Below are 19,368 nucleotides of genomic sequence, written 5' to 3' on the forward strand. Positions count from 1 at the left end.
TGGGGGCAGTTTCAGTTAGGTAGCTGTGCCAAATGTGGGTGTTCTGCTAGTCAGGGACAACTGACATCATAGGCAGGGGCTGGGCCAAGCCTGACCTGCTAGCCATTTTTATAAAGTCGTGCTGGCGTTTGGCCATACCCTCTTGCTGGTACATTGTGTGCCTTCATGCCCAGAGGCCATCTTGAGTAGTTGCAGTAGGAACTGTGGCCACAGGCCTAACAGATTTACTGTCTGGCACTTCAGACAAAGGATGCTAATCCCTTGTACAGGAAGATGAGGGCTTACCCTTGGGCCAGGGAAACCTGTGGGATGGCTGCACAGCACCAAGGGTATGTGGCTCAGTCAGGGAGAGGCCATGGCGTTGATGATGCTGATGGTCAGGAGATATGTCTGGAGCCCAGTCTGCTGCTTCCTATCCTTGTGCACTCTCCCAAGCCTCCCGCTATGCTGCCATGTTTCCAAGCATCCTAGAGGACACCAAGTTGGTTTTATTGGGGGTTATGGTCCCATGGATAAAGATGAGGACCAGCAGGCTCCAGTGGCATAGCCTCAGGATGACATCCCTATTGCCTCCTAAGAGAAGGAGGGGCCAGCCTGCGGGTTGCTTGCCTGGTGGCTCTGTCTTGACCTATGGGTACCTGAGGTGGTACTGACTATGAGACTGAGCGCTGCTGTAGGTTAGGGCTCTTCTTGGGGAACATATGACCTCTTGACCTCTATCATGTCCAACTCAACCCCGTCTTGTTCCATTCAGCAAGGGTATCTGCTGTTGTCTTTTCTCCGTGCCCTTCACTCCCCATCTTCTCTGTCCCACTTGGGGAAACTAGGGACTTTCCATGGCACCTTATGACCTGGTTCTGGGTTAGCTCTCTGACCTCCCCTGCTAATCTTCTCCACTCCTCTCCTAGCCACACACAGGCCCCATTTCCACAAACACTGCAGTGCCTTTGTACTTGCCCCTGCTTACAGCAGTCTTGAGAGCTCCCTACTCCAGGTCTCAGAGAGACCTCTGTGGACCTTTCCTGCCATCCTACGCCTACTCCTCGGCCTTGATTTCCCCCAAGTGTTTATTCTACAGTGCTGTGTCCTTGTCCTTGTCCTGTCCTCCTCTGAGGCTGACTTCATTCTTTCTTCTGGTAAGATTGCGCCCCCTTACTCACGTACCCTCTGCTTAGTCCCAGCTGTGATCAGCCTCTGCTGTTCCTAACTTCTCTTCATTGTTGTCATTTTGAGACAGGGCCTCTTTATATAGACCTACCTGGCCTGTAGTTCACTAGGTAGACCAGGCTAGCCTTGAACTCACAGAGATAATGCCTGTTTCTACCTCTGCCTGTGTTTTATGTACCATCACGGCCAGCACATGTTCCTAACCCTTGATCTGCCTCTCCACAGCGCACAGGGGACACCAAGCCCAACTTCTTCCAGGATTGCCTGATGGAGGTGTTTGATAGCTTGGAGCAGCACATCCAGAACCCTGTGGTGCTGCAATCCATCCTCAGCCTGATGGACAGAGGCACCATGGTGCTGACCACCAATTATGACAACCTGCTGGAGATCTTTGGGCAGCAGCAGAGCAAGCCCATGGAGTCCTTGGACTTGAAGGACAAGACGAAGGTGCGGACCGAGTGGGCAAGAGGCTCTGGGAGGTCACAGCTGTGGGCACGCTGCTCTGGGCTACTCCTTGACACCATGTACCATTCCCTCAGGCAGCCCAAGAGCTACCCCGAGCCTCTCCTACCCCTTGCAAAGCTTCCTGCTGTTCACTCTTTTCTTTCAATGCTCTGTCTTATTCTTCTGAAGGTTCTCATCTGCACTGGCTGATTAGTGACCACCGTGGGAATGTGGGCAGTAGAACAAGCACAGAAGCAAACCTCCACAATCCTCGTAGTGTGGATTTTTTTCTTATACAGTTGGGATTTAATGGATGCAAACATTTCAAACCTGTTTTTAATTTTTTTCTTCCCTTTTGGAGATAGGGACTTGCTGAGTAGCTCAGGCAGATTTTTATCCTTGGGCTCCACCTACCTCACTTTCAAGTTACTGGGGTTCCAGGCTCACTGTATAGACCATGCTGGCTTTGGATTTAGAGAGGTCTTCCTGCCTTTGCCTTCCAAGTGCTGGCACTACAGCCATATTCCATGCTGCCTGGCTTCACTAAGCTATTTGTCTCAGTTATGTCTGTGTTGCTGTGATGAGGCACCATGATCAAGGCACCTTGTAGAAGAAAGCATTTATTTGAGGGCTTGCTTATAGTTTCAGGGGGTGAGTCTATGGCCATCATGGTAGGGAGTGTGGTAGCAGGCAGGTGGGCATGGCACTAGAGCAGTAGCTGAGAGCTTACATCTGAGCCACATATTGGAGGCAGAGAGAGATTGGGCCTGGTATGAGCTTTTGAAACCTCAAAACCCATCTCCAGTGACATAGTTCCCCTCCAACAAGGCCACACCTCCTAACCCTTCCCAAACAGTTCTGGTTATATGAGTTTAGGAGGGCCATTCTAATTCAAACTGTATTATTTTAAATTTTAAAAGAACAAGTATAGATTTATTAAGGAAAAGTGAGAAAGAACTTCAGAGAGTGGGTTCTGAGGGAAAAGTGCCCCAGGAAATTGTTTATAGAGATTTTAGCTTGGTGTGGTGACATCTGTAGAAGACAGTCGTATCCCCAGCTCTGTAAGGGAGCCCCCATTCCCTGTCCCTCGCTTGCAGTGGAGTTTAAAAGCAAAGCAAGCAGTCATAGTGGTGCACACCTGGGATCTTAGTACATTGGAGGCTGAGGCAGGAGGATCACTATAAATTTTGAGTCTGTTGAGTCACATAGTGATTTTAAGCCAAGTCTAGGCACCCGTCTCCAAACCAAAATAAAATAGCCAAGTGCGTTTCTATCTGAAAGGCGGAAGTCCTACTTTTCTTCTTTTCTTGCTGGGGTGGAAGAGCTTGCTCTTTGTGACACACTGACGTTATGTGTAGTAGGGAGTCAGACGACCTGTGCTGTTGCCCACTGAGTGTGGTGCGTGCTGTCTCTGTGCTAGCCTGGCTGGCTGCTCTGGTGTCCTGCACGGGGACACGGCCCTATGATGGGGCGCGGCACAGGCTGGGGCTGACCATGGCAGCACCTTTGAAAATGACTAAGTGTGGTAAGAAAATGAAGAGTCTGCTGATTGATTTCTGCTTCTAGAGAGCCTGTCTCTGTAGAGCCTGCAGATGCGGAGGCCCACACTGAGACACGAAGTATGGCCTGTAATTTGAACTGAGATGAATGCAGAGGGCTATTTTGATATATAGTGTTGATGGTGTAAAAATAACTGTAGCTCGGGTAGAACACTTATTTAGTATATATGAAGGAGGACCTGGGTTTTACCTGCAGAACCACAAAACATAAAAATGGAAACAGAACCAGCTATAACCCCGTAACAGAATTAACCGCATGTAACTAAGAAGGTCCTTCCCCCGTTCGGTCACAACCAGCTGCTGTGACAGCAGAGTCACTTCCCACGCCGTCTTCAGGAAAATACCTTGCTGAGAGTCTGGGCAGGATAACTAGTTTCTGTTTTAAAGGTAAAATTATGAGTAGAAACATTCACTTTTTCCAATAATTTTGTTCTTGTATCTTATTTTTTAAATTTTATTTATTTATTTTATGTATATGAGTGCACACTGTAGCTGTACAGATAGTTGTGAGCCTTCATCTGGTTGATGGGAATTGACTTTTAGGACCTCTGCTCACTCCGGTTGACCCTGCTTCGACCTTGCTTGCTCCGGTCGGCCTCGCTCGCTCAGTCCCTGCTCACTCCAGCCGAAAGATCTATTTATTATTATAAATAAGTATACTGAAGATGTCTTCAGATGCACCAGAAGAGGGCGTCAAATCTCATTATGGGTGGTTGTGAGCCACCATGTGGTTGCTGGGATTTGAACTCAGGTCCTTCAGAAGAGCAGTCCATGCTCTTACCCACGGGACCATTTCACCAGCCCTGTTCTTGTATCTTGTTTGAAATAACAGCAGACTATGTGTCTTGGTTTGGTTTTTGATAGGTCCTTCAGTGGGCAAGAGGCCATATCAAGTATGGAGTCCTTCATATTCATGGCTTGTACACAGACCCCTGTGGGATGGTGTTGGATCCATCGGGCTATAAAGATGTCACTCAAGATCCAGAAGTAATGGTAAGCTTGTTTTCACTAGGCTTTAGGTGCCTCTTCTGGGGAATTGATGGCGACAGCCAGCCCTCTGACTGTGTTTCCCCTCTGGTTAACCCCCCTTTCACATTGCTGCTAGGGACAGGGCCTTATTTTCCTGTTTGTAGCCATGTCTCCAAGCCCTAGTATGGTGCTGCATTCTGAATAGATGCTCAGGGCACACCTGTTTGAGGAGGACATGTGTGCTTCCTTAGAAACCTCTCTCCTGGTGCCAGTACTAGCACACTGTGGTTTCCTGGCCAGGGACTTGGCGGGAGACTTGCCTGATGCTGGTAGTCTGTGGTCTGTAGTCCACAGTCTGCTTCTCCTCTGCTCCATTTGTCAGCTCTCCATGTTTTCTCAGGGGCTAAGGTCTGCAGCTCTCACCTTCTTTACATAGCAGTCTCTTCTCCAGGGCTAAGGAGGGAGCTCTGGCCGTGCATGCCCTTCATTCCGTGCCAGCACAGCAGACAGGCAGTTAGCACCTCAGTTTCCGATAGCCTTTCTCCACTCTTGATTCTAGGGTTTGTTTGTTCTGTTTGTGTTTTGTGATAGGGTCTCTCTACAGAGCCCTGCCTTTCCTGGGACTTGCTACGTAGACCTGGCTGGCTTTGAACTTACAGAGATCTGCCTGCCTCTGCCTCCTGAGTGCTGAGATTAAAGGTATTTGCCACCACATCAGGCCTTCTTCATTTTTAATGAGAGATTTATGGCTAGGCACTTGTGTCACATGAGTTTGAGGCCAGCCTAGTTTATAGAGGAGTTCCAGGACAGCCAGGGCTATACAATGAAACCCTGTCTTGAAAAACCAAAAAGAGGGGCTGGAGAGATGGCTCAGCGGCTAAGAGCACTGACTGCTCTTCTGAAGGTCATGAGTTCAATTCCCAGCAACCACATGGTGACTCACAATCATCTGTAACTGGATCTAATGCCCTCTTCTGGTGTGTGTCTGGAGACAGTGACAGTGCACTCATATATACATAAATAAGTAAATCTTAAAAAAAAAAGAGAGAGAGAGAACTGTTTAGGGCTGGTGAGATGGCTTAATGGGTAAGAGCACCGTCTGCTCTTCTGAAGGTTATGAGTTCAAATCCCAGCAAACCACATGGTGGCTCACAACCACTCATTAAGAAATCTGGTGCCCTCTTCTGGTGCATCTGAAGACAGCTACAGTGTACTCATTTATTATAATAAATAAATCTTTAAAAAAAAAAGAAAAGAAAAACCAAAAAGAGTGCTGGAAAGATGGCTCAGTGGTTAAGAGCACTGACTGCTCTTCCAGAGGTCCTGAGTTCAATTCCCAGCAACCACATGGTGGCTCACAACCATCTGTAATGGGATCTGTCATTCATGTCTGCTATGTCTGAAGATAGTGACAGTGTCCTCATAAATAAATTAAATGAAAAAAAAAAAAAAGAAAGAAAGAGATGTGTGAAGGTGTGTCAGTTGCCTGCAGAGACCAGAGGCATTGGGGTCCCTTGGAGCTGGAGTCACAAGGGTTGAGCTACCCACCATGAGTGCTGAAATTGAACAGGTCCTCTGGAAGAGCTTTGCATCTTCCCAGCCCTTCAAAGCCTTTGTGGATGGCCTCGAGATGGTCCACATGAAGTGTGTGCAGAAACCCTGTGCAGTGTGTTGCCAACTCTTCTGTCTTAGCATCCTCCTCCTGCAAGTCTGAAGTCTGTTTGCCTTCAGACTTGCTAAGTATCTTTTTGGACTCTTGGTCTTCCTGCCTCCACCTCCCAAGTGCTGGGATTACAGGCATGCGCCACCATATGAGGTTATCTAAAACTCTGACTTGAGTCTGTGTTCTGTTGTAATCCTCTCAGTATCAGATGCGCGCTCCGCAAAGCTCTTCTCTGGCCTCTGTCAGCAGGGCTGGCATCAGCAGATGAATGCAGGGCAGTTAGGAGTCGATGCTTCTGAGACCTTCCTCTTGAGAGAGCGCTGCTGGTGTGGGGCCTTCGCGGCCCAGTCACCGCTGCTCCTCTGAGTACCCTCGCAGGCTGCTGGTGTGGGGCCTTCGCGGCCCAGTCACCGCTGCTCCTCTGGGTACCCTCGCAGGCTGCTCTGGGTTTACTGCTGCCCTTTGCAGTTCTCTTGCCTTCACTCCTCAAAATCTACCTCCCCTGTCTTCTTGTGGGATCTGGCTCATTTGTCCAATCATTAGTTTCAGGATATTGTTTGTACACAATTTTGAACCAAGAAAAAAATTTTTTGAGACAAGATCTTACTATGTAGTCCTAGCTGGCCTGGTAATTGCTATGTAGACCAGGCTGGTCTGGAACTCACACAGAAACCCACCTGCCTCTGCCCCCCTTAGTGTCAGGACCAAAAGTATGTGCCACCGCGTCCAGCAGAACTGAGAACATTTTAATGCTCTTCTTTTATGTCTCTTTTTTTAAAAAGAGTTACTTATTTTATGTGAGTACACTGTCGCTGTCCTCAGACACACCAGAAGAGGACCTCGGATCCCATCACAGATGGTTGTGGGCTACCATGTGGTTGCTGGGAATTGATCTCAGGTCCTCTGGAAGAATAGTCAGTGCTCTTAACCACTGAGCCATCTCTCCAGCCCATTCTTTTATGTCTTAATTTAAGATTGTACATAAATCTAGGAGTTGATGTGGCGAGCCGTAGGTCTACCACAAGCTGACTTCACTGTGAGGTGCATTCCTGCTGCCCAGGTTGGCCAGTACCCTGCCTCTGCTGGTTCTCCTTCTTGTCGTAGTTGAGAGCTCAGCCTAGCTTCACCATGGCTTGCACACAGAACACTGCATGGGGTTGAGCTGAGTATGTCAAGAGCTCCTAGCTCCCTAGTGCTCCTCAGGATGGCTCTTGGGAAGCCTGCTGGGTATGAGATACGATGTAAATGAACACAGGGGCCTTTGTGTTAATTGGGAGCTCCTGCTGGTTTTCACTGATGTGTCCTCTGTTTATTGGCTTTCCCCAGGAAGTCCTACAAAATCTTTACCGCACCAAGTCATTCCTGTTCGTGGGCTGTGGAGAGACGCTGCGCGACCAGATATTCCAAGCACTCTTCTTGTACTCCGTGCCAAATAAGGTGGACTTGGAGCACTACATGGTAGTACTCAAGGAAAACGAGGACCACTTCTTTAAGCATCAGGCAGATATGCTTTTGCATGGAATTAAAGTGGTGTCCTACGGGGACTGTTTTGACCTTTTCCCAGGATATGTGCAAGACCTTGCCACTCAGATCTGCAAACAGCGAAGTCCAGGTGCGGAGCTCTGACGTTACTTTCCAGAATTCCTGGGTTCTTCTTTCAACTGTTCCACTTCACATTCTAGACTTATCGATCTATTTATTTTTTAATGCCTCTGAGTTTAAAAGTAGAAAGTGGGGTGATTGGTGTAGGTAACTACCTGTAAGAAGAACTTGAGACTTGTGCTCTAAATGTGGACACATGATCTGCATTACAGTGACTGTAGCCAAGGAAAACCATCAGGCCAGCGCTATTCGTTGCAATAAGTAAACCCTGGAAAGCTTATGTAGCTTACATTTTTCCCCCTCACTGCACATCAGCATGAAGTGTGAAACATCTCATTTCTGCTCTTTGGCCTTTCTGGTGGGGGGGTGAGGGGTTGTCATAGCTCTGCCGAGAAAGACCACAATAGTGAGAAATGCTGATGAGTCACTTTCACATAATGGCTTTGAATTCAGTGTCATAAAACATGGGTGATAGCAGGTGTGGAAAATTCTATATTGACTGGCCTTTCACGGTAACAGGAAACCCAGAAGCTCGCCATGTGCTGGAATGAGGGTAGCAGAGACCAGTGAGAGACAGACACAGTATAGCAACCAATAGTAATACTCACTTTAGCTGCTAATAATTAGTGGAGTTGGCTGATTTAAATTATGAGTAGTTGTATCATAGGATAGCAGTCAGTTTCTTACTAGGAATGGGGACACAGAACTCAATGTCAGAGCTGTGCCATGAACAACAAATTTTATATTTTCACTCTTTCTTCTTCTTTTTCTTCTTTTTCTTCTTTTTCTTCTTCTTCTTCTTCTTCTTCTTCTTCTTCTTCTTCTTCTTCTTCTTCTTCTTCTTCTTCTTCTTCTTCTTCTTCTCCTTCTTCTCCTTCTCCTTCTCCTTCTCCTTCTCTTCCTCTTCTTCCTCTTCCTCTTCTTCCTCCTCCTCCTTCTCCTCCTTTTCTTTCTCTTCCTCCTCCTCCTCCTTCTTCTTCTTCTATTATTATTATTATTATTATTATTATTATTATCATCATCATCAACATCATCATCATGTTTCTTTGAGACATGGATCTCTTGCTGTCCTAGAACTGACTATGTAGATCTTGCTGGCCTGGAATTTGTAGAGACCTGCCTGCCTCTGCCTCTGCTTCCTTTGTGCTGGGATTAGAGGCCTGCATACCAGGCCCCACTGCCCTTAGTTTTTAATTCAGTGCTTGTTATTACTTAGATGATTTTAGAGATATCAGTTGAGAGGGCGAATGTTTACCCAGTTTGTGCCAGAACTTTGAAGCTAGGATTTGATCCTGGACTAACACATACAGAGATGTCTTGGCACCAGCCATGGGCAAGGATCTTCCTCTTCCCAGACCTCCCTCATCCTGCTCAGCTCTCTCTTGTCCACAATCCTGACTCATGGAAGACCAGCACCCAGCCATTGAGCGTGGATGCCTAGAGTAAGCAGCTGAACTGTGTCCCGTCCTTTCCCAGGACCTGGCAGCTGAATGGCCTCAGGATGCCTGCTGACTGAAAGGGACATTAGCTGTTGTGTCTGTAGCCCCAGCAGCTTCCCATTGTCATGCAGTGAGCTCTGGCATCCATCCTGCCAGGTGAAGAAGGGAGGGACAGGCAGGAATCCATGGCTGACAGACATGTGATACAAATGGCACAGAAGCCTGTCTCACTCAGTGGCTGGCCTGAGGTGGTCTCTGCTATCATTGCAGGCCTTGGGGGTGGTGCGGAGTACTCCAGGTTGGGGCCTGCTGACCTCAGGCCTCTGCTGTCACTGCAGGCCTTGGGGGTGGTGGGGAGGACTCCAGGTTGTGGTGGGGAGGACTCCAGGTTGTGGTGGGGAGGACTCCAGGTTGTGGTGGGGAGGACTCCAGGTTGGGGCCTGCTGACTGTTTGCTTTCTTCCCAGATGCTGAGCGCGTGGACAGCACCACCTTACTGGGTAAAGCAGATCCTGATTTTTCTCACTTGAGTTTTGCTTGCATGTTCTGTTCATCACCATGAAAATGGACCTTCCTTTCAATAACTTGCCTTATTAAATAGGACAGAAAGGACAGAAAGGACAGATGCCTCTACCTTCAGATGGTCCCCACCACGGTAACAAAAGTCCATCCCCTCCACTGGGAAGCACAGCGTAGTCATGGACTGTCTGCTGACAGCAGAGAATAAATTCTGCCCTAGAACCAAGAGTCACAGGAAATAAATGTTCTATTTGTAGGATGCCATCAGAGAAGGATCAGTAATCTAGGGTAACCTGTCCCTTAGTGGTGTGTGAACTTTCATATAGTTTTTTTTCTCTTAATACTTCTTTGAAGTGTGAATGGGCTTGCTGAGTTTATAAATTGATGTCTCAACAGCTACCAGCATCTTCCAGAGGGCAAATTAATGAGGGGGTCTCTACTGCCTGATTCAGACAGGCTAAAAGGGGTTCCAGCCAGTGAGCAGCCTCTATTCGGCCCCGCCATTGCTGCCTGTTGGGCCAGTATGTCCCGACAGGACAGCGTGTAGGAGTGTAGGGACAGCTAGTGCCAGTCCGAGTCAGCGGTGGGATTGACTTCGTCCAGGAGTGGGAAGAGCTGTACTCTGCTTTCCATGTCTGCATAAAAGGATATTTTTGCTGTAGTTTTTCCTCCTTAGGTATGAGTCTCAGAATAATTTCCTTTGAAAGCAGCAGTAACTCAGTTGATAAAACATGCAGTACTCTGCAGGGAAACCTTGGCCAGTGCCCCAGTAAAGTCAGCTTCAGAAGCTGCCTCCTGGAAGTGCATTCTATGATAGTGGGTCAGTCTGAGGAGGCTTTCCATCACAGTGACAAAGTACCTGAGAAAACTGAAGAGCTGTGCCACTTAGTTTCAGCAGGTGGTCACATGGCTCTGTTCCTGTGCATGGTAAGACAGAGCAGAGTACAGAGAAGGATCCAGGGACAAGACATGCCTTTCAAATACATGCTCCCAGTATTCTCCAACCAAATCCCCCCTCACAGCCCATTTAGTAAAAGTGAGCTACAGGCTGTGCTATCTAGTGAGACTGTGTGGTGGTCTGAATAGGATCCCCTAAACCCTGGGCATTTGAACATGCAGTCTCCAGTTGGTGGTGTTTGAGAGGCTTGGGAAGTGTGGCCTTGTGTTACACTTCTTGGCACAAGGTACAAGCTGACCCAAATGGTTTAGGTCGATCTGTCCCATAGCCTCGTCAGCTACAGTTCATATGGCCTCTCCTGGGCCTGCTCTGCTTGTTGCGGATAGCCTTCCTAGATAGTCCATATTTTTGCCAATTGGGGCTTGCATCACAGCTCTGCCTTTGCTCAGCTTCATGCTTCTGCTGTCAGTGCTAAAGGACCCTGGCCCTTTCATATTGTTTGGCCCCTCTGGCTTCCTTATGAGATTTGGGTAGAACCCTCCAGGACTCCACAACTCATGCTTTTGCATGGGTCTGGCTGGCCGTGGCTGCCGTGGCCTTTGTGCCTATGTGGGTGGATGAAGCTTAGCTAGCCACGCCTGAGCAGGAGCCCTAGAGTTCATGGAGCAAAGCTCAAGTTGTAACTTTACTCCTGAGCCTGTGATTGGAAGCCCTAGCTCGTTTCTGAGGTCTTAAACACACCTTTCCTGTTGTCTTGGTACAAAAAAACGTGGGGCTTGTTTTTCATGGCACTAATCCTAATTGGCAGCCATGAAAACCTTCCTAAATCCGAACCTCATGTGTCCTACTTTTCTGGCCAAACTGCAAAGTTTCCCAGTTCTTTTCTGCTCTTTGTTTTAACTCTCACTGTGGAGCAACTTTTCCAGTTCTTTTCTGCTTTTTGCTTGAACTCTCACTATGGAGCTGGCTAAAAGCAGCCTCAGCCCGATCACTATGCAGCCTTGCAGTTCTTGTCCCCAGGTTAGTCTGTCATTTTAAAACAGCCTCCTTCAAGTATCAGGGTGGGGCTGGAGAGATGGCTCAGTGTTAAGAGCACTGAATGCTCTTCCAGAGGACCCAGGTTCAATTCTCAGCACCCACATGCCAACTCACAACTGTCTGTAACTCCAAGATCTGACACCCTTACCCAGATATATATGTAGGCAAAATACCAATGCACATTAAAAAAAAAAAATTTAAAAGTTTCAGAACATAGACAAAATGTAGGCTTTTAATTAATTAATTCAAAATGAGTGGCTCTGGTCTGACTCCTGGAGCCTTCATTTCACCTAGTCTTGTGAGCAGCCTTATCCTTTGCCTTCTCATCAGCATCCCAGGATTCTGACTGCTCAGCATTTCTAAGCTTGTCCTAACACATTTCTCTAAACTACTGTAAATCACTCCAGCACACTAGTTCCACAGGCTTTTGGAGCACATGCTCACAAAGAGTCATTTGTTGGCATTTTCTGTGACAAATTACTGGAGAAAAAGCAACTTAAAATAGATATTTTTGGCTCCGAGGCTTAAGTTCGTGGTCACTTGGCTCCATTGTTTCTGGACCTGTGGCAAGACAGAGATGTGCTTCTCACATCAGTATAGCAAGATAGGGAGAGGAGGAGAGTGGGTGCAAGAGGAAGGTCTATTCAAGGGCACTGAGTAGTCTCCACTGACCGGCTCCTTCCAACCAGACTTCACCTTCCAGCAATAGCGTTGATCAGGTCAGAGCCCTGGAGATGTAATCACTACCAGTCTAGCTCTGGGTTCTGTACTGGGGACCAAGCCTTTAACTCATAAGGTTTTGAGGGATAATGTGTATTTATACCATACTAAGTAGGCGAGCTGTATCTTCACTTATTATGGACAATCTGAAGGATACACATGGAGAGTGAATGAATTCCCAGAACATCCCATCTGTTCCCCTCATGATGCCTTTTTTTCTCCTGGGCTATTTTAATGTAGTTTTAAAAATTTTTATTTTTTACAAATTAATTTTTTAATAAAACTTTTTCTTTAAGGTAATGCATGTCAGGACTGTGCAAAGAGGAAGTTGGAAGAGAATGGAATTGAACTTACAAAAAAAGTTAGACAGTCAGATACTGGTAGGTATTGTTTGTCTTCTTGGGAACTCTCGGGTCCATAGGTATCTGTGCTCCAGTGCTTTGCTTTAACACCCTGGTCTATGGGAAGGATGAGCACATATATCATGTCAGAGCCACACAAACCTGACTTTTCACACAACTAATCAGAGGTACTGTTATTTTCCCCAAAATCTCTCTTAAAATGTAATTGAAAGAAAACAGGCAAGTGATGTGGCATTAATTCAGTGAGTTTTCATGAGGAAGACACCCATTTAGTCATACCAAGATGGCAATTTTGGGAGCATCCCCCCACCAGTTACAGTGCCCACATCAATCTCTAAAGAAACTACTTTCCTACTGGGATATATATACACTTGTAAACTTTCAGCTGCTCATTTCAGTAGACTCTTCCATTGAAACTAGGAGAGGTGATCTGGATGACTACTTGTGTCCCTCCTCCCTCCTCTTCTCTCTCTCCCCTCTGGTGTGGTAGGGCACACATCTCTAGTTCCTTAGTGCTAGGAAGTAGGTTTTGAATCTGTTGATTGGGCTCTGAAGGGGCTTTTCCCTACTTCTCCCTTCTCCACCCCATTCCCCCAGCACCAGCTTTTAACAGTGTCAAGCACCTAGATACAGGATAAAAAGGAAGCAAGGCCTCTACTCTGTGGATCCTAAAAGGTAGAAAGTAAACGCATTCCCTTTATTGAAAGCATCTGCAGTCTTTCCTGTCAGCTTGTATATAATGTTAGTGAGCCAGGGCTGGGCTTCTTAGTTGTGAGATGTGTGCTCAGTATCAGTTAAATGCTGAACAAACACTCCATCCTTCCAGTTCTGATTGTCCCATATTGGCAATTTAATTATTTCTTCCTTGCATCTCTGTCTTCTCATGTTGGGAGCCATGCTAGTTGGAGTCTCTTGGATTAGTTCCACTATCTTTTGTTTGCTTTAGTGCTTCTTTGGTTTTTTTTGTTGTTGCTGTTGTTTTTTAAGACAGAGTTTCTTTGAACTTTGTGTATCCCTGGCTGTCCTAGAACTAGCTATATAGACCAGGCTGGTCCTGAACTCACAGAGCTCCACTTGCCTCTGCCTCTTAAGTGCTGGGATTAAATGAACATGCCATCACTGCCCTGACTCCTTTAGTGCTTCTTAATTTTCATTTGTAATCTTCATTAAAACACTTTGAGAGATTCTCAAAGTTATATTTTATTCCTTAGGTTAAAGTTTTAGTTTTTTTTTTTTTTTTTTTGAATGCCTAGAGCTGGAGATATATAAACTTGGGGCTTATACATGCTAAGTACAATGAGCTACATTTTCAGCATCTTAAGTTTTTGTTTGTTTTAAGATGGGTCCCCTGGCTGGCCTGGAATTCAACATGGATAGACCAGACTGACCTCAAACTCAAGAGATCTGCCTGCCTCAGCCTCCTGAGTACCATAACGGGACTAAAGGTGTGTGCCACCATGCCCAGCTTAAAATTCCTACTTTAATAGTATGACCTCAAGTTTCCAAGAGTTCTTCTCTTATTCAACCTTGCTACTATCATCTATTATATAGTGCTAAGTCTTTTGAAATCTTTGGAGCCTGGTTATCTGTTATCACTTAATTCCTGAAGCATTGAATAGATTCGATAAGGGATACTAGTATATTTTGGATAAAAGATATATGTAGTATATGTTCTGGAGCATGAGTTACTGAAGTCATCTGTCACAGTGAATACAAATGAAACAAATAGGGTGGTTTTTAAATGTTGAGTGTTTATTATTCAGTTGGGATGGGTGGGCATGAGACAGGAGGCCGTGGAGACAAAATTCTTTGGTATCTTTCATTTGGATTGTGGTTTTAGTTGGTAAGGACTTCTGTAACTAAATCAGAACAGATAGTCCTCAATTGCTACCTCTGGGCAGGTGCTTTTTTTTCCTGTTAGGCTCCATGTTTCTGGTTTTCCTCATATCTAAGCTTCCTCCACTGTTTGCTGATGTGTAAAATGGTTGTTTTCAGTAGACAACTCTGGGTTTCTTCTCTTTTTCTTTTCCTGCTATCACCTGAATACTAGGCTTTACATGTTCATGATCTCTCTGAATGCTGCTTGTTCAGGTGCTAGAACTACTGCCTGGTAGACAGTGCCATAAAGCAGTGGGCCAGAAAGATAACCCGGAAAGATTCCCACCCCCTCCCAGCATATTATCAACTGTATTAGCCTTGCCTCTCCCTAGGCAGTCAGGTATGCTTGAAGATTTCTCTGGTCTCTGATGTGCAGAAAGCCTTGACCTGTTTTGCATGTGGATGAGAAAGGCCAAGAGCTACCTTCTTACTCCTGCTGTCCACACTTGGAGCCTTAAGATCCCCAGAGGAATGGTGTTTCTACATGTGTGGCAGAAAAATTGTGTGTGCATTCTGAGCCATCATTTCTTATCCATACTTAAAACATGCTTTTGCTTTTTGTGTACAACTGGCAAAGATAGCCATAAATCTTTACAACCTACACTGTACCTGGTCCTTGGTAGTATTTATAGCTCTGCAATGCCAGTTTTAGACAGTGGCTACTGTTACCATTATGGAGGGTTTTCAAGTTTTTCAGCATGTGAAATAGTTACTGAAACAGAAATTCTGATAGAATTTTTTTTTAGCTGGACTGAAACACTTTTGTTACTTCTTTTGCTTAAACAGATGATGCTGGAGGGTCTTGAAGTTTTTAAAACTTGAAACTTGAAAACCAGCCTTCAGCAACCACAGTGCCATGCCCAAGCGATGAGGAATGTAAAGAGGACTCCATATGGATCTCTTAATAGTGAACTGTCACACACCCCTAAAAAAGCCATGTGGGTGTGTGGCCTTTGTGGTTGAATGACAGAGCTCTACTATGTGTTTAGCTGCTCAGGAGGTGACATGGACACACTTCAGGTATACTCATAAGGACTAATGGACAGCTACCTCAGGGACCACATTGAGGGGTAGGAGGTGGGATGTACCTGCTGGTGTTCCCTTTTCCCATTTGACATGTTTTCTTATGTAAGGGTGTCGTTTTTCCTAATACATGGAGGAGAATGAGGACTATTCAAGCAACAGTAGTTGCCAAAGAAAAAATAAGACAAACCTTTATATTTTATATTTTATGTGGAAGCATCTTTTGCTGTAGAAGGATTTTTAAACATGTATTGGTTACAGTGTTAAATAGTAACGAACAAGTGGATATTAGAGGGGCTGAACCCACTGGTGAAAAGTGTTGTTTTTAAAGGGATGACTAGATCAATTTGGTTTCTTTGGAATTTTGACATTTCAGTAATTTCTGTTCCAAAGAATTGGTAAACTCTGTTAGTGAGTGTTAAGTCCAGAGAGACTGAAGACCTTTCCCAAAGGCTTCAGTGCTGTCTAGATCCACTGTGTGACTTCCAAGTTAGAAAGGGAGTGTGAAGCACAAGACCAAGCTTTAAACTTTTAGAAGTTCTAAGCTTTCCAAGTCTTATTTCCCTAGGATAAGACCCATTCTTTCTGTTCTCCTCTCTTCCCATGGTTCATATTAAGATTTACTTGGAGTGAGGTAGGCAATGCTTTGAAAGGGCTTGCCAAACTTTAACTGTATTCAAGGTTAACTTCTGGGGAAACACCCATGCTCAGAGTACTGCATATGCCCACAGTTCCTCTGTAGTGACTGTGGCAAAGGCTCACATGTTGTACAGAGTGGTCCTGAAAGGAAGACTTCTTAGAAACAGGTCCTGCATGGTTCCTTTGAGGCTATCTATCTTTGATATGATGCTAAGTTCTGCCTGTGACATTGCATGGACGGCACAGTAGCTCCCAAGGGACATTGAAAGTTAAGAACAGGAAACATAGGTTGCTACAGGGAATGAGGGAGAAGCCAGAGACAGGCTAAAGACACCTCCCCACCTCCGTGCTTTCTAAGTGTGGAAAATAAATCTTTTATGTCACTGGTTATGAATAAAATTTTAAAGTCAACCCTGTGTGCTCTTTTTCTTCAATTATGACAAGATGTGGTATATATAAGATTGTTCAGCTTGAGTTGCCACTGAACTATGAAATCAAGCAAATGACTTCTTTTGAATGTGTTTAATTAAAAAAAAACAAAAATTTGAAAATTGTTGAGGGCTGGAGAGATGGCTTAGCAGTTAAAAGCATATACTACTTTTGTAGAAGACCCAAGTTCAGTTTCCAGCACCCACATCAAGTGGCTTACAACCACCCAGGAAATACAATGCCCTCTTCTGGATTCTGTGGCCACCTGTACTCACATCTGTATGGACCCCTCCCGGACAGAAAGATTTACTATTATTATTATTATTTTGAGATAGGGTCTTACCTTGTAGGCCAGACTGCCTTCTAACTCACAGCAATGCTCCTGTTCAGCCCATTAAATATTGTGATTACAGAATCAGTAGTGAACCATTTTTTTCTTTTTAAAATATATTTACCAAGTGCTATCAGGGGTAGATAGGTAAATATTGAAGTTGATCTAATACATTGTTTAGCAAAATTATATTCTGCTGGCTATAAAAGCAGTATACAAAACTGAAAACAAACCAGAGTCTATGAAAAGCTTTAGTGCCACAGCAAAGGATCTGGATTTTCTTGCTATATTGAATTATATCTATTTTCAAATGGTGTGTTTTGAATGTCATTTTATTTTAGTGATTCAGGTATTAGGAACAGTCTCAACATAGTATTTGCTTCCCTCTTTATCAGTAAGAAGTATGGAATTAGCTGACAAGTTCTGGCCCTCTCTTGTGGTTACTACCCAGAGCCAGGGAGTTGGCACATTTTAAGTAGTTGTTCAAGTACTTCTTCTGAGAACTTAGTTTCACCAAAGCTAGAAATATTAACTGTGGATCTTCAAGAAGTCTGCTGACCCTTGTCTAAGTGAATGTTGCAGTTTGCACCCAGTTCTTTGGAGCTGACTCTGCAGCTCCCTAAGGCTCAGAGGCTCTCTAGTTCCATATGCACCATGAATTTTGTATGGCCATAGTCATACCTATTTTTTATAAGTTAGCATCAGGGTCCTTTCAGGGTAAACTGGCTATTAATTATAGCATTTGTGTATTTCTTAACCACTAAACGTATATAAAGCTATCTTTGCTTTTTTGGGGGTGTATCTATAACTGTATCTTACTACATTTTATTTGTGTGTGTGTGTGTGTGTGTGTTTGTGTGTATGTGTCTGTGCATATGTAGGATGAAACTGAAATCTTGTAACTCAGTCTACCCAGCAGGCGTGGAGCATGTTCTGTGCACAGGACACCAGTGCTATTCATAAGTGAGCCAAGGTTTCAGAAGACAGCTCCTGGGTCAGCATCTGGACCAGGACTTGACTTCATCTATGGAGTCCTGCAGAATCCTCCTGTTTTACTTTGAAATGGGAACAAGCACTGCAGAAAACTGCCACATTCTGGCTTCCACAATGACATTTGCATAAAGTCCCTATTACCTGGCAAAGCCTTATAATTCAGTGTACCCTTACAAGAAACTAGACTTAGAAACATTAGAGTTGTACTGAAGCACATGACTCAGTTTCACCATCACAAGTTTTCTGTTTTTAAAACTTGTGAGATTACTTTATGTTTCCAGTACTGACACATTCCCTCTGAAATAATCTCCCATGTAAGTCAGGTTCACCAATTTATTAACTGTACTATGATTGACAAACTATCAAGGCTAGGAGGTACTCAGTGGTACAACACTTAGACATTCTTTCTGGGTTCCTTCTCCAGCACCACAAAAAAATAAAACTCCCAGACCAGCTGTTTCCCTTAAAGATAAATGCAAGGTAAGACCAGAGTGAAGATGTAGAATTCAAAATTTTATAACCAATTTATTTCAAAACAAAAGTCCTTAAAGGCAAAAGAAAACCATATACTTTATTCATTGCTGTCATAGGAAACCTCTATTGGAATGGCGCTGAGCACTCCTTAGTAGGAGTAGGCTATAGCTTTTTCTACTAAAACAGTAAGAAATTTTTCTCCTATGACACATGGGTCTGAACAGGGACTGACCTAACCTCCACAGGGTCAGGGTAAACTTCTATAGCTGGAGGCTGTTCCAGAGTATGCTCATTTCTAACGAGACTGGGGAGACTGCGGGGACTGTGATACTCGCGGTGCTCTGAGCTTCCGGTGGCTCTTGCTGCCTTCTTGGTCTTCAATGTCTGTATACTTGGAAAGGTCCAGAGTCAACACATGGCTGAACATGCACTCATTGTGCTGAAATGGAGGTAGGGCAGTTTTAGTCAGTTCTCCTGATCAGAGGAACAGTATTTATTAAAGTGAAGTCATTGGTCAATCTAATAATGCATTTTAAAAGGGTTCATTATCCTGTGTGGGTTTTTTGAGACAGGGTTTCTCTATGTAGCCCTGGCTGTCCTGGAACTCCTAATGTGGATCAGGTTGTCCTGAAATGTACCTACTTCAGGCTCCTGGGTGCTGGGATTAAAGGCATGTATCATCATACCTGGCCCAGTAAATTAATTTTTATCTTAGCTTAAAGGGGAACAGTCTAAAAATGGAAAGTCTTGAATTATTGCTCTATTGTCTTGATTCAGGTTTTTACTTAAAAATTTGTTGTGTGTGTGTGTGTGTGTGTGTGTGTGTGTGTGTGTGTGTGTGTGTGTGTTTGTGTGTGTGTGTGTGCCTGCAGGGTACGGGTGTGAAGATAAAGGGCAACTTTCACGGGTCAGTTCTCTCCTTTCACCACATGGCTGGATCTAGGGGATGGAACTTATGTTGTCAGGCTTGGCAGCTTGTACCTCCACCAGCTGCCTTGTACTGAGCCATCTTAATGGCCCTAGCTCAGTTTTTGACCTATGATGGATGTGTTGAAATTGTAAGAGTTTCTATATGCCTTGGACCTTGGAGCTTCTAGTGAATCTGTTTTTTGATAACTGATTAATTTTTGCACAAAATATTAACAAGTCAGAAACATGAAGCACAGTATTAACTGTTCTGCTACTATTTTGCAAAACACAAGTACCACACTACCCTGTAGTT

General features: G+C 44.9%; 2 protein-coding genes across 8 annotated transcripts in view; one reads left to right on the plus strand and one right to left on the minus strand.

Moving 5' to 3' along the window:
- The window catches only part of Fam118a (family with sequence similarity 118 member A), a 30,752-nt gene extending 14,422 nt beyond the window's left edge, over positions 1-16,330 (plus strand). For all 6 annotated transcript variants that reach the window (XM_031351687.1, XM_031351652.1, XM_031351660.1 and 3 more), the window contains 6 exons: positions 1,393-1,614; positions 4,035-4,163; positions 7,129-7,414; positions 9,310-9,342; positions 12,314-12,397; positions 15,044-16,330. In XM_031351687.1, coding sequence (XP_031207547.1) covers positions 1,393-1,614; positions 4,035-4,163; positions 7,129-7,414; positions 9,310-9,342; positions 12,314-12,397; positions 15,044-15,063 — 774 coding nt within the window. In that variant the 3' untranslated portion in view covers positions 15,064-16,330. The remainder of the gene's footprint in view (positions 1-1,392; positions 1,615-4,034; positions 4,164-7,128; positions 7,415-9,309; positions 9,343-12,313; positions 12,398-15,043) is intronic.
- Positions 16,331-18,172: 1,842 nt separating this feature from the next.
- The window catches only part of Smc1b (structural maintenance of chromosomes 1B), a 64,660-nt gene continuing 63,464 nt past the window's right edge, over positions 18,173-19,368 (minus strand). For both annotated transcript variants that reach the window (XM_031351726.1, XM_031351716.1), the window contains one exon: positions 18,173-18,585. In XM_031351726.1, coding sequence (XP_031207586.1) covers positions 18,442-18,585 — 144 coding nt within the window. In that variant the 3' untranslated portion in view covers positions 18,173-18,441. The remainder of the gene's footprint in view (positions 18,586-19,368) is intronic.

This window comes from Mastomys coucha, unplaced genomic scaffold (genome assembly GCF_008632895.1).
Source record: "Mastomys coucha isolate ucsf_1 unplaced genomic scaffold, UCSF_Mcou_1 pScaffold11, whole genome shotgun sequence".
NCBI lineage: Eukaryota > Metazoa > Chordata > Mammalia > Rodentia > Muridae > Mastomys > Mastomys coucha.